We start from the raw sequence: 15,572 nt of genomic DNA, 5'->3' as shown, positions 1-15,572 counted from the left end.
TTTCTGCATATTCCAGTGCACTCACCTCTGCAGAGGGCTCCATCTCCTGCACTACATCTGCCGTCTGCTGGCTGTACCTTTCTAACACCTCTTGTTCTGCCAGTACTGCCATTCATGCAAGACTCTGACTCCTCTGAATCTGAGGGATCTGGACTTTCGACACAGTGTGCCACTTCCATTCCAGAAAAACGACTACCAGAGGGTTCTGACAGCTCCGTGGCAGTTTCACCCTTTGTCTTACCCAAGAAGCTGCTATCCGGCTCCTTGGGCACAAGTACAACAACAGGATCAACCGGGTTGGCCATATTGGAGTTCCTGGCCCCAATATTCACCTTTAGAACAGTCTTGTCTGCCTCGGGAGAACTCTCTTGTTTCACTGCCCCATCTTTCATCTGGTAGTCATTCGGAAATGGGGTTAGACAAGGCACCGATCAGCCCGGCTCTGACAGTACTGGGGGATCCAGGGAGATTCCTTTCGTCGTCTCCAGACACAGCTGTGTCATCGACATCTTCCTCCCTGCCAGATGACTATCGTCAGTTTCAAGAACTCCTATGGAGAATAACCAATACCCTTGATATCCCACTGGAAGAAGTTCAGGGCACTTACCACCAGTTACTGGACATTCTGCACACATCAGTACAGGCAAAGGTGGTCTTACCCATCACTGATGGGTTTCTTCAACCAGCACACATCATGTGGCATACCCCAGCCACATTTGCATCGACCCCAAAGAGGGCCAAGAAAAGGTACTACATTCAACCCACTTCCCCCCCCCCCCCCCCCCCCGGGTCAGAATTTTTATTTTTACACCCTCCACCTAACTCGGTGGTAATACAAACTGCATCGGAGCAGACTGAACAACAACACACATGCTCCACCCTGGCAGACTGGGAGCGTAAGGGATTGGACCTCGTGGGTCAGAAGGTCTTCTCCTTGACTGGACTGCAATTCTGGATCTCTAACTACTTGGCACTGATGGCCAAGTATACACTCTGGCTGGATGGAGAAATTTGAAGATAAATTACCTCAGCAGGATCGTACTCGATTCCAAGCAATTTTACCGGAAGGCAAGTTGGTCACCAGTTCCATACTTCAGGCTGCAGTTGATTCAGCGGACACATCTTCTCTTGTATTGGCAAATGGAATTGTCGTGAGGAGGTAATCTTGGTAACACTCCTCAGGTTTCCCTAGAGAGGTACAGAACACAAACGAGGACCTTCCCTTAAGTGAATTGCACCCCTTCAAACAGAAAACTGATGATTTCTTACACTCGCTTAAAGAACCACCTTATGATCCTGGGGCATATATCCACTGGCACCAAAGAGAAAAAGTTATCACCTACCACCAGCCCGGTGCTATAGAACTCCACACTTCTACCACCAATGAGCCTACGATCCTTTTCAGAAGCACCCTAAGGTACACAGAACCTATCAAGTGTTCTGGCAGCACTGACCTCTGCACAACACACTAAGTCATTGCGAAAGCAGTATTTCTTAGTTCACCTAGAAAGCCATCAACCACTCCGTACACTGAGCTCTTGCTCTCCACCCCTTTCCAGGATCATCTCAAACTCTTTCTACTAGCTTGGAGAGCTATAACAACAGACAAGTAGGTCTTGGACATCATTTGATGGAGCTGGACCACGCAGGAAGCCAGGATGCACATAAACGTACTCAAACTTGGGGCAATATGCAAAGCACACCATGTGTTCTTACCAGCTATCTGCTATTGCTGTGTCCTCGTCATGTCAGACAACACCACCACAGTACACTACATAAATAAACAAGGGGGCATGAGGTCCCCAGTGCTTTGTATGGAGCTAGTTAACCTCTGGGAATGGTGCATTGCACATGTCAGCAGCCTACCTGTCTGGCCCCCAGAATATGACTGCAGATTCTCTCAGGAGGAACTTTGCAACTGAACATGAATGGGAGTTGTCCATTATTATTATGTCCTGTATCTTTAGTCGCTGCGATGCACAAATCAGAAACCTCTCTGCATCACACACCAACACTAAGTGCACCCAATATTGCTCTGAGGAGGACTTGGTGCTCACTCACTGGGCGATGCTCTGATCATCAGTTGGTCAGACCGGGCGAACTACACTTTCACCCATACACAGACTCCTACCCCGCATCCTCCACAAACTTTGGCAGGAGAGAGTGACGGCCATTCTGATCACTCTGTTCTGGCCTCACTAATTCTGGTTCCCTCTTTTCTGCATGTCTAAATAACCTCCACTTCCGCTACAGACATTTCCAGAACTGCTGACTCAACACAACATCAGACTCGGGTATCCAGATCCATGGACGCTACTCCTGACAGTATGGGTTTTGGATGGACACCTCTGTTAGCACGAGAATGGTCATTGACAGTGCAAGACATCCTCTCGAATAGCCAAAAGGACTCCATGAGGTGATCCTATCAGGCCAAATGGACACACTTCACCTCCTAGGCCCCCGAAGCTGTGCACATCCCCATGCTCTTAAACTATTTCCTCCACCTGAAAACCTCGGGATGTGTTCTCAGCTCTGTCAGAGTGCATGCTGCCACCATTAATGCTTTCCACCCTGGAGTGGACCCCTTGACTGCCCAATCCTGGAAGGGCCTTTTGCATAACTATCCACTCCTTCAGCCTATTGTTCCCCAGTGGGACCTCAGCTATTTCTTACCTCTTTAATGAAAACTCCCTTCAGACTGCTGGCCTCCTGCCCTCTCTCCTCTCCATGAAGGTTGCTTTCCTTGTTGCTTACCTCAGCAAGGAGGGTTGGTGAACTGAGAGCCATGATGGCAAGCCCCCCTTTCACCATGTTCCATAAAGACAAGAGCTCACTGTGACTGCATCCCAAGTTTCTGCCAAAGGTGGTTTCCCAATTCCACCTCAACATCTGACTACCTTCTTTCCAAAACCATATGCCTCAAAAGAGTAATGACAGCTTCCTTCCCTCAATGTGCATATGGCCCTAGCCTTTTATCTACAAAGGACAAAGCTGTTCCAGAAGTCTCCCAGGCTATTTATCACCATAACAGAGATAATTAAAGGACAGGCCATTTCCACCCAGAGAACCTCTAAGTGGGTCTCAAGGTTCATTACATGCTGCTATCAGTTGTTAGAGTGCTCCCCTGAGATGGGATACGAGCACATTCCATGAGTGCGCAAGCATCAACCACACCCATGCTTCACAACATGGCCCTTGTGGACATATGGAAGGTGGCCACATGGAGTTCAGTACACACCTTTTCCTCTCACTATGCTCTGGGATGTGATTCTACGATGGATGCCTCATTCAGCACAGCGGTCCTCTGCTATACGATTCCACCATCTTCCTCGCACCCTCCTCTCTCTAAGTACTGCTGGTCAATCACCTTCAATGGAATACAATAGGGACTAGCATTTGAAGAAGAGGAGGTTACTTACCTGTAACTGAAGGTTCTTCGAGATGCATGGTCCCTGTCTGTATTCCAGACCCACCCTCCTTCCCCTCTGCTGTAGATCTGTGGTGAAGAAGGAACCGAAGACACAGTCGGTCTGCCCCTCCCTTTATCACCTCAGGCGAAACCACAAGGCAATACAAGGGCACATGTGCAGATCACCGAGCAATACCACTTTGAGAAGCTCTGGCTCTGGGCACATGGTGCATGCACATGACCTTCAGTAGAATACTGATAGGGACCACATATCTTAAAGAACCTCCAGTTACAGGTAAGTAACCTCTTCTTTCCTCTCTTGCTGTGTGAAAGTGCCACACCAACAGGACACTATAGAGGAGTCAGAGTGAAAATTAACTATGCACAAAGTGCTGTTAAATGCCCAAGTAAACAAGCTGGGGTGAAAATAGCGATTTTTTGGTTTTATTATTCTCACATCTTTCAGCAAGGGCTGGCCTACACATAGGGCTGGCCTGTACTAATGCTGTAAGTCAACCTAAGTTGCGCTACTTCAGTTATATATGCTATGTAACGTAGGTCAACTTACAGCAGGGTCTACACTGCGCTATGTCGACAGGCAGTCTCCAGCTGACTTACTTTTCACCTTTCAGAGAGGTGGTGTACAGACGTTGATGGGAGTGTACTCTGCCATCAGCTTAGCTTGTCTTGACCAGACCTACTAAATTGACACGGCTGGATTGATCACAAAGTGCCGATTTAGGTGGAAGTATAGACAAACCCACACACACATTTTTGTACTGCTATGCCTATATCTGTTTAGAAACCTGTATCATAGAAATATAGGACTGAAAGGGACCTTGAGAAACTATCAAGTCCAACCCACTGTGCTTAGGCAGAACCAAGAAAACCTAGACCATCCCTGTCAAGCATTTGTCCAACCTACTCTTAAAAACCTCCAATGATGGGGATTCCGCAACCTCTCTTGGAAACCTATTCCAGAGCTTAACTACCCTTAGAGTTAGTAAGGTGTTTTTCCTAATATTTAACCTAAATCTCCCTTGCTGCAGATTAAGCCCATTACTACTACTTGTCCTACCTTAAATGGACATAGAGAACAGTTGATCAGTTTCTTTTTATAACAGCCCTTAACATATTTGAAGAGTATCATCAGGTCCCCCATCAGTCGTCTTTTCTCAGAAGTAAGCATGCCCAGTTTTTTTCCTTGTAGGCTGGGTTTTCTAAACCTTTTTTCATATAGTTAAAGCAATACAACCCCTGAGTCTGGACACAGTTATACCAGTGGGAAAGGTGTTTATATTGGTGTAAATTATTCTCACAAATATATGGAATCTTAGGTGATACTTGTGAGAATAGTAGATGGTAAGATGATTATGTTTAAATTGAACCTTAATTCAAAAACAAGATCTGGTACAGGGTGAAGCTTATTACTTTGCCTTCCCAAGTGAAACAGTGGAATGCTTTACTCACTCCATGTATTCATGCCAGCTTCATAGAAGTCATTTTTTTCAGGGCTGAGTGTGAGGGGCTTATACGTTCTAGGTCTAACAATCCCTTTCATTTTTGTTTTTCAGAATGTATGCTTTATTACACCACAATTTTTATATCAGTTCTTTTGTTTGTTTTCACAACAAGTAAGTATTGGGTGTCTAACTTCTTTGTACATGGGAGGGGATGTTAAATGACTAGACGAATGGGGAGGAAAGCACTAAACTTTCTGCAGAAACTTTGTACAATTTGGCAGCTGAATAGGAATACATATTTTTTTGTAAATTGCATATTCTTTAGCCTGTTGCTTTATTCTTTTTCAGAAATGCAAAAGTATATTAAATGATATTATTTTATTTCCTTTATCAAAAATGACTGCTGGCTTTTAAAAATAATCAACCACCTATTTCTTAACATGGCACTTTAAAAAAACAAAATAGCTCTCTCTTCAGAAAAAGTGTCTGCTGTATGACAGCTACTTTTCCACAATAACTGTATGAATCAGTAGTGCAACTTCATGGATATTTTATTTTTCTCTTTCACCTTCAAAGTTTGTCACTTTTTTTAAACTGAATTGATGAGCTTGTTTTTCCCATGTCTAAAGAGACCATAATTATGGAGGGAATAAAATTACACTATTGACAACCCATTTTCTCTGACCAAATCCACTATTTGTAGTGCCTTTCCCACATTACAGACAAATCAGCTTCTGCTGTAGAAATGATTGACTTCAAGTGGACAACACATTTAAGTATTAGCTTAAAAATAGCCAGCCTCCATTTTAATATGAATGATTAGTAAAAAGCAAAGTAATTTTCTAGAACAAATCTAAAAAGTTCATTATGTCAGTGAGTTACTGTTTCCCACCCCAATTAAGTCACTTCTGCTTATCTCTCATAAATTATTATATAGCTGTAGAGAGTTTATAAAATAGCAATTGCTAGAGGTTGGGGATCTGAGCTTTAAAAGCTTTAGACCAGGGGTTCTCAAACTGGGGGTTGGGACCCATCGGGGGTTGTGAGGTTATTATGTGGGGTGTCACCCCAAACCACACTTTGCCTCCAGCATTTATAATGGCGTTAAATATATTTAAGTGTTTTTAATTTATAAGGGGGTTTGCACTTAGAGGCTTGTTGTGTGAAAGCTGTCACCAATACAAAAGTTTGAGAATCATTGCTTTAAGACCATGCAGATTTCATCTCATGGGAAAGTGGTCTTGAGGACAATGTGGAGCAGAGTTAGGTGCTAGTGGCTGAAGATCAGAAAACTGGGTCAGTGATGGAGGTCTCATTGTCTCCTCTGCACCACCTCTGACATCAGTTCCTGCACAAATAGCAGATTTTATTGTTAACGTTATAAGTAGCCTGTTTTTTTTCTTCCAATATCTAGTACATAATCATAAGGCTTTTAAAAAATATCATGGTTTACTTTATGCACCACAGTTTGTTTAGGTAATTGGTTTTTGCATTTGAATTTCCCTGCGTTTATTGCTTACATGTAGTTTGTGTATAAATTTAATCTTTGGATTATGCCAGTTTCTCTCTCACATTTCTGTCTTCAACTTTACAAATCTTTGATTAGACTGTTTGGATATCTGTCAAAGCCAGTCATGTTACAAATCAGAGCTTATGGGAGAACACACTTTTTCCCCCCTGGAATCAAAAGAGAGCTAAAAAGCTCTCTAGGTCCCTCTTGGGAGTATAAATCCTATTCTGAAAACACTATCCCATAGTATCCTGAAGACTAAGGCCATGTCTACACTATAAACTTACATCGGTATAACTACATCACTTGGATGTGAAAAATCCACAACCCTGAGCGATACAGTTATACTGTGTCCCCTAGATTCCATACAGCATCACACTGACCTAACCTCCGGTGTAGATGGCACTGTTTCGATGGGAGGGCTTCTCTGAGCAACATAGCTACCACCTTTCATGGAGGTAGATTAACTATGCTGATTGGAGAAGTCCTCCTTTTGGCGTAGCACCATTTTCACTAGTGCTACATCGGTGCAACTGCACCAGTTCAGGTGCACCGCTGAAGCGTTTTAAGTTTAGACCTGCCTGAACTTGGAAGATTACTTCACATTTGCATAGAAAAGGATGATCACAAATGTCCAAACTAGAACTTGCTTAAATTATTAATTCTTTGGGGTAGGAGGCTGATTTTTTGTTCTGTTTGCACAGTGTCTATCACAATGGGGTCCGAGGCCATGACTGGAACGCCTAGGTGCTACAGTTATATAAATAAAAAATAATTGTAATAGGATTTAACACACAGTGGAATGCACTTTCATGTATATACTGTATAGCAAACAAATTTTAAATAGTGCAGATTCGCATGAGATTAGGTGAATTTGCTGCTACTATTGCTTTTATATATCTGTTTTTAAACAAGTCAATCTTTCCATTTTGGTATTTAAAAACTTAAACTAATTAAGTGTATTTCCATTTACAGACGCTCTATGACAGTGTGTACCTGACTTTATACAACATTAGTTTCACTTCTTTGCCTGTTCTGATGTACAGTCTTTTTGAACAGCACGTTCACCCTCATGTGTTACAGAGCAAGCCAGCACTCTATAGGTATGCATACCCTTTGTACCTAAATGTGGACCTAGTAGAATGTCAGTAGTAAAACTTACTAATAAAGTAGTGTCTTCTGTAGTTATATCTTAATGTGCTAAAATTACTGCATTTGCTTAGATTCCCCAGTATTTGTATAACTTATTAACAACCTTCAGAAGAAAAACTTGTAAAAATGAGGTTTCCAATATTAAAGGTTAGTTTTCAAAAATATTTTTGTGATTCAAGAGCCACATCTGTTATATCCAATCCCATGTTAAGATTTGAAAAGAATGAGCTCTTCTTCGAATGAGGGTGGTCCCTATGGTATTCCACTGAGGGTTTACACATGTGATCCATGCATCCAGAGTCAGAGAATCTGAAAGCAGGAGTGTCCATTGGTCTGTGCATGTGTCCTTGCTTCGTCTCATGGTTTTGTCTGAGGTGATAAAGGGTGAGGCGGACCAACTGCGTCTCCAGATCCTTCTCACCATTGCATAGTGCGAGTCGGAACTACCAGCGTCCTCGTGTGTGACACACCTTAAAAAGTGTAGCGTTATATGTACTTTGTTTTTCTTGTATTTGCTGTTTTTACATAGTTTTAGCTTTTTAGTTGTGTTTGGAGTAGAACTGAGACTTTGGGGGAATCTGTTTACTGGTTACCCCTCCCGCCTGCATACCCACATGTGGGTACTGGACTATGCCAAAGACTCATGGATTTAAAATCTGTGCCTCCTGCCTTTTTTTCTCGATCAGTGATGAGCATCTGGTGCTGCCTCTACTGCTTGGGAGAAGCCCACATTTCATCCAGGTGTGGTATCTGCAAGCTGTACCTGTTACTCCATTAGTCAGCCCAAATTAACTGCACCTGGCCTCCTTACCACTCCTGCCACTAATACTCCACAAGATCAGGCAGGAAAGAGCCACGGTCTTCCTGATCATCCCATTCTGCCCAAAACAGTTCTGGTTTTCCAACCTTCTCTGCATGTCAGCTTGTGCCCCACTTCCCATTTGCACTTTCCCTGAGCTGCTAACACATCACAGTGGCAGGATCAGAAATCCTCCTCCACAGACGCCTCAACTCAGAGCATGGTATTTGGATGGGTGCATCTGCTCTAGAACAAGAGTGCTCATCGGAAGTGCAAGACATCCTGTCGAGCAGAAGGAAGGAGTCCAATAGGCATTCCTACCAGGCCAAGTGCAAACGCTTTGCCTCCTGGGCCGAACCAAAGATGCTTTCCCCGTAGGAAGTGAAGATTTTCCCTTCTTTTGAATTACTTCCTGCCCTTAAAGATGTCAGGGCTTGCCCTAAACTCTCTCAGGGTCCACCTAGCGGTAGTCAGCACATTCCATCCTCCCAGGGAAGGACACTTCCTATTTACACATCCGTTGACTACTAGATTTTGGAAAGGCCTCCTCTGAACTTTTCCACCTGTACAATCTGTTGCTCCCCAATGGGGCCTCAACCATGCCCTGTTTGCACTGATGAAACAATCCTTTGAGCCACTGGGTTCATGCTCTATGTCCCTTCTTTCCATGAAAGTCACCTTCCTTGTGGCTCTCACTTCAGTGAGAAGGATAGAGGAATTTAGGGCCATGATGGTGAACTCCCATTTCACCACTTCCTATAAAAACAAAGTCTCTCTATGCCTGAGTTTCTACCAAAGGTCATCTCTGTTTCTTCTCAACCTACCCATCCACGTGCCTGCTTTCTTCCCAAAGCCTCATGCCTCAGAAGAGGAACGACGACTTCACTCCTTTGATGTACAATGGGCCTTAGCCTTTACTTGCAGAGGACAAGATTGATCAGAAAGTCTTCTAGATTGTTTATTGCAATAGCAGAGAGAGTTAAGGGGCAAGCACACAGAATTTCCAGATGGATTTCCGGGTACATTACGCTATACTATCAATTATTAGGCCTCTCTCCACTCCTCAGGGTAAGGGCCCATTCCATGAGAGCCCAGGCATCCACCATGGCCACCCTGCACAATGTGCCGCTTAGAGAATATGTAGGGTGGCCACGTGGCATTTGGTACATACCTTCACTATATGTTACATCGTGGTGTAGAACTCTGATGGATACCTCATTCAACACAGCTGTCCTCCACTCAACTATTCCATCCTCATCTTCACACCCTTCTCCAAATTAGGTACTGCTTGTTAATCACCCAAGGTGGAATAGAACAGGGACCATCACTTGAAGAGGAGGAGGTTACTTACCTGTAACTGGAAGTTCTTTGATATGTGTGGTCCCTATCTATATTCCAAAACCTGGCCCCTGCTGCGGATCTGTTGGATTTGTGGTGGAGAGGGAACTGGAGACGTGGTCGGTCCGCACCATCTTTTATCACCTTGGACGAAACCATGAGTCGAAGCAAAAGCACATGCACGGACCAACGGACACTACTGCTTTCAGATTCACCAGCTCTGGATGCAAGGTGTCCTCAGTGCAATTCAGATAGGGACCACATGTCTTGAAGAATCTCTAGTTACAGGTAAGTAACCTCCTCTTCCCAATCACTGTCCGCTCATGTCCAAAATCAGTGGTGGGGCTGCAGGTGGCAATCCTTGTAGTGAAGGGCAGTTGGGGAGAAAACAGTATTTATTCTTGTGTGACTCTCTTCCTATTCTCTCTTAATCTCAACCTATCCCCCTCAAATCTAGTTGTTACTATGTACCTCATTCCTCTGCTGTCTGCAGTTTGTGCTTGTGGACTATAATTCCCCTAGTGGAAGCATGTGGAACTGCATTCTTCAGCACACTGCATTACACAGTTGTGATATTATTGGTGATGCTTAGTCCCTTTGGCTTCTAATGATCAGCTGACCCTTTCTAAATTATAAATTATATTTACTTTATTGAAGGTAGTTTTGCTTTATTGAAGGTAGCTTTGCTTATTGAAGACAGAAAAGTGTACTGTAGCTAAAACTAAATTCACTCATGTCATCTCCAAAGATCTTTTAAGTAGAATTATCTGTCATAATTTATTTTGTGGGTTTTTTTATTTGTATCTAAAGTAATAAGTGAAATAAGTCTCTCTAGACAAAATAGGTGTTCAGAATCTACAGTGATGGGAGAAAATACAGTGCAGATTAAAAAGTGTTTTAGCCAAGATTTGATGGTAAGGTTACAGGGCCTAGGTGGCAGATTCTGTCCCCCCGGGGAAGGAGGAACTTTGTTGTCTGACATTCCTGTTAGTGACTTTTTAATTGGACACCTGTCCACTAGAAAATGGGCTGAGACCAGCTCTTTTTAAACATGTGAAGTGGTTAAAGCAGGGTACTCTGAGTGAGAGAGCTCCCACTGATTCCTCTTACGGCCTGAGGTATATCATTAACCTTTCTGCCTACATTTTTCCATAAAATTGAGATAAAAATAATAGTCAGCTCATGAGGATGTTTGTAAAGGAGATTTAGGATTTATTTCTCATCTAGGCAAGGACCTCTATCAGTGCTTTCAAGGTTTCCAGTTACCTGTCCCGTAAATAATTGTTTTATTATTTGCATTTTTTAAAAATGCATCTCAGCAAAGTTAGAAGAATGAACAAATGTTATTGTTTTGAGTAAATGCAGTTTCAGTAGCTAGCTGATTGGTTATTTGGAGAAAAATTGAAATCTAAAATTTATTTTATTTCCACAGAGACATTAGGAAAAATGCGCTCTTGGGCTTTAAACCGTTTCTTTACTGGACCATTTTGGGGTTCTCTCATGCATTTGTTTTCTTCTACGGCTCGTATCTTCTGATGGGAGAAGACACTTCTCTTCTGGGAAATGGCCAGGTAAAATAGTTCACAGGTTGCAAGACAGTGTATTCAGTGATTTATTTTTTTAGTAAATATACTCTGCACAGTTTCTGTAAAATTAGTGTACACTAGCAGTGCAAAAGTCACACTGTATTCAGTAAATTTAAATAGTAAACCAGTAGACTTCTTTTTTCAAGACCTTAAATACTTTCTGCACTGAATAAATACAAAACGTGCTTTACCATTATTCCCCTATAGGCAGTAAAAGATCCTGAAATTAAAGTGAAGAAAATGCAGAACAGATCATTCATATGATGATCTGTTGCTCTTAGGCTGGTGCCTGGATGTTTGTCCAAAATAAACTCATATCCTAGAAAGATCTCTGCTGATGGATTAGATTCTATCTGCTTTATTTCTAATATTGTAAAAAATTGAAATGTTGAATCTTTGGATAGTGATTTATGAAAAACCATTACTGTTCTATTCTAATTATTGAAAATCTGCACATTTTCTGATTACATAACTTTCCCTTTGTATTAGCCAGTGACAATAGAACCACAGAGTTACAAACACTTTGGGAATGGAGGTTGATTGTAATTCTGAAATGTTCATAACTCTGAACAAAAATGTTATGGTTCTTTCAAAAGTTTACAATTAAACATTGACTTAATACAGCTTTGAAACTTTACTATGCAGAAGAAAAATGCTGTTTTTAACTATCTTAACTTTCTGTGCTTGTTTCATTTAAATTTCCTTACCTTGTCAAAACTTTTTTTAAATTTTCCCTTTATTTTTTTTAGTAGCTTACATTTAAAAATGTACTGTATTAACTGCTTTTGGGGAGTGGAGGGAGGTCTCTTTTGCTGCCTGATTGCATACTTCCGTTCCAAGTGAGGTGTGTGGTTGGCTGTGATGTTCATAACTCTGAAGTTCTACTCTACATAGCAAATGTTCATAAAAGCTCAAACGAACAAAAACCCACAGAAAAATTAAATAGATTACTGAGTTTTTATATCACATGAAAACCTGTAATAAAATGTGTTTGAACTACCAGTGAATTATAACTGAAGATGACAGAGCATTATATAAATACCTCCACTCTCGGAGGTACAGAAATTCAAGCATTAAAAGAGAGATCCTTCCAGATGAGCATTTCTGTCTTAGCCATTAACAAAATGTTGAGCAATCCTTTAGTATGCCCTGGAGTATATTTTGATATTTATTAAGATAATTGATAGAAAACCCCATGCAACTCTTAATTGTCAAAGTAATTCTACATAATTGTATATCTTTATTCCAAAAAAATTGTCCCCCTGAGAGCATGTGCTGAAAGGCTTCTTTTGAAGTTGCCACAGAACCAATATAATAGTATTCCAAATGTCATTGTTTAACATCTCTGTAACTTGAAGTCTTTTAAATCATGATTTGAGGACTTCAGTAACTCAGCCAGAGCTTATGGGTCTATTACAGGAGTGGGTGGGCCACGTTCTGTGGCCTGCAATGTGCAGAAGGACAGACTAGATGATCGTGATGATCCTTTCTGGCCTGAATGTCTGAGTCTAAAAGGAGTCCTATTGGTTCTGTGTAAATAATGAAATTTTAGACTGATTTGATGATTTAAACAATTTTTCAAACTCTTTATTCATTGTTCTAGCTAGTCTTTTGTAAATCATTTTGACAGATTTGATAGTCTGTCATTAAATTTATATGAATAAAGTGTAAATAGTTTTCCAATAATATGAAGTCTTCAGCAAATAATTGCTGTAGTATCAATGATGAACTCTCCTTCAAGGTCATGAAATGGAATAAGAGAGTCTAGTTTTCAGTACTTAAAAGTGAAAATATGTCAGGAAGACTAAAACTTTTGTTTTAGTAGAATTAGTAGTATTTAATCATTAGCCTTTTTAAATTACAGGACACTAAGATCAATTCTTGGGATTTCTTTTTTACTGCTAGACCGAAACAAGAAAAACAAAAGGGCACTCTCTTCTAGAATCCGTCCAGGGTCAACTGGCCATTGTCCCTTTACCGCCATCATTACTCAACTTGCAGTGTGTTTGATACAAATGGGCAACTGCTGCTTTTGTGAGACTAGGATTTAGCATCACAAAGTAGTTTTTTTTTCTCTTACAGGTGGCTGTACAAATTAGGCATTTCTTACTTTTAATTACCTACTACCTTGTCCTCAGTGAGATTCTTGCCTTGTGTTCCTTATTGTTGAATGTCAAATAACAGGAGAACTAAGTCCTATCCTAGAAGTTAGTTTTTTTTTTTCCTGCAGCAAATAACTTCAGCAAAGAGGACTGTTTGACTTAGTAAATTTGTAATAAAGGTAATTGGAGATATACCAATCTCCTAGAACTGGAAGGGACCTTGAAAGGCCATCGAGTCCAGCCCTCTGCCTTCACTAGCAGGACCAATTTTTGCCCCAGATCCCTAAGTGGTCCCCTCAAGGATTGAACTCACAACCCTGGGTTTAGCAGGCCAATGCTCAAACCACTGAGCTATCCTCTCTCTCTCTCTTCTCCTCCGCCCCGGTCACTGGTTCAAATTCACCCCATCTCGTGACCTTGTTTCCATCCAGTGGCCAATGTGAAATAAGTTGGTGGTTTCCTTCTAGGATGATGTGGGGAAACTCACATTTCCACTATCCACATGCTACCTGTTCTGTGAAGAAAGAAGATTTCAGTCTGCGAGGCTGTAACCAAACACCTTTGACATATATACTTTGTAAAATAAATACATTTTTCAGTGAATACAGTCATTTTCCTTTATTTTGTAGTATGACAGGGGTTTTTTAGGTCTTCCAAATGAGTGCTGCTACTGTTGGCAGGAATTGTCAATCTGTTATATTCTGTATATCTCTGCCATAGAATCCTCATTCATTCTTGCTCAGACCTCAGTAAAACTTCCCTCCATAGCTTCCATTTATGGCAGTCAGATGCTAGAAAAAAGGCATCTGTTAAAGTTCTTGAATGTTCCCGTAATCTTACAAGTGCCTTGTGAGCTCTACTCCAGTTTCACCAGCAAATGATGATATATATTTTTTGGTGAATGGACAATGGACAAAAATATTTTGTGTGCTAAAGTCAGAGAGAACATGAAACAATTGCTAAATTCTGTTTAGAGAGAGCAGAATTTAGATAGGGTGCAGGCTGAAAAGTTAGTGGTGATAATACAGCTAGCTAGAGTACCTGTCCACTTACGAGATGTTTGACAGAGGCATTAAAATAGTTGAACCTCTGAGCAAAATATCTTTACTAATTGAGGTATGTATTGTCTCCTCTGGTGTAACATAGTAAAGGCCATATGACTTTCTGCTTGTGCATTCATAGATATCTTGCTTTTGTTGAATTTTATTGAATGGAAAAAGTTTTTCAATACAGCTTTTCCCCTCTGGATCAATCCATTCCTGAGCAGTTATTGGTTCAGGTAAAAAAATCCTTTTTACATCAAAGTGCCTAAGTACAGACTTAATGGTAGACTTTCAGAGCACCAAACGGAACAATTTACTTTGTATACATATAACATATGGTTAGCTTCCAGAGCAGAGTATGTAAATGTGTGTTTGAGATTTAATAGCCTTACATAATAACACACTGTACTTCAACTTGATCTTTTAGTTCTACTTTTTTCCCCCCTTTTTCATGCTGTGCATGTCGTCAGATATTGAAACCTAACAGGCAAATGGTAAGATTTACGTTAGAAGAAGAGAAGGAGATACAAAATATTGTATCTGGTATTCCACAAAATTAAAGGATGCAGCATCTATTCTCTGTAAATACTTTCAAAAATAAAAATGGTGGCAAGAACTTGTTCATTTTTTGCATTGCAGCTGTACAGCCATCAAGGGTAGTGTAAATTAAGACACTTTCTTTCATGGGCCACTCATAATAGCAGTAGTTTAATCTCATAGTTAACAAGCTGAAAAATTATTTTTCTTCCTTGTATAGCAAGGCACTGGGTGTATGGGGGTACACTTGAGGGTTGGTTTTTTTAATCATTTCTCTATTACAAGGGCTGTAACCATGTTAATCCTAGCTTTCTAACTGATAAACTAAACTATCAAATTCCAAAGTGATGAATTTGGTTGCATATCTGCAGGTGGTGTCTTCCTGCACTATCCATGTTTGCCTACTTCTAATAAATGATAAAGAAGTGAAATTTACAAGAATTCTGGGCTCTGTCCTAAAGTATGTAGTGTGTCAGTCACCATAATGTCTAGGTGCTACAGAATCTCTTCAGTTTCAGTACCTGCTTGTTCATGAGAATAGTACAGGCAGGCAAAGTAGAAGGGTGATATGTGTTTGCGAAGCATGTGGGTACACAGCTGAAACAAACACAGCATCCTCGCCTTTTGTTAGAG

At 41.1% G+C, this 15,572-nt stretch overlaps 1 protein-coding gene across 6 annotated transcripts in view; it reads left to right on the top strand.

Annotated features, from left to right (window-relative positions):
• ATP11B (ATPase phospholipid transporting 11B (putative)) overlaps nucleotides 1-15,572 on the top strand; it is a 92,872-nt gene that overhangs the window by 56,380 nt on the left and 20,920 nt on the right. For all 6 annotated transcript variants that reach the window (XM_039488194.1, XM_039488190.1, XM_039488193.1 and 3 more), the window contains 3 exons: nucleotides 4,984-5,043; nucleotides 7,358-7,485; nucleotides 11,104-11,242. In XM_039488194.1, the coding sequence (XP_039344128.1) occupies nucleotides 4,984-5,043; nucleotides 7,358-7,485; nucleotides 11,104-11,242 (327 nt within the window). The remainder of the gene's footprint in view (nucleotides 1-4,983; nucleotides 5,044-7,357; nucleotides 7,486-11,103; nucleotides 11,243-15,572) is intronic.

Source organism: Mauremys reevesii, linkage group 9, assembly GCF_016161935.1.
Source record: "Mauremys reevesii isolate NIE-2019 linkage group 9, ASM1616193v1, whole genome shotgun sequence".
NCBI classification, from domain to species: Eukaryota; Metazoa; Chordata; order Testudines; family Geoemydidae; genus Mauremys; species Mauremys reevesii.
This window is presented reverse-complemented; position numbering and strand designations above follow the sequence as displayed.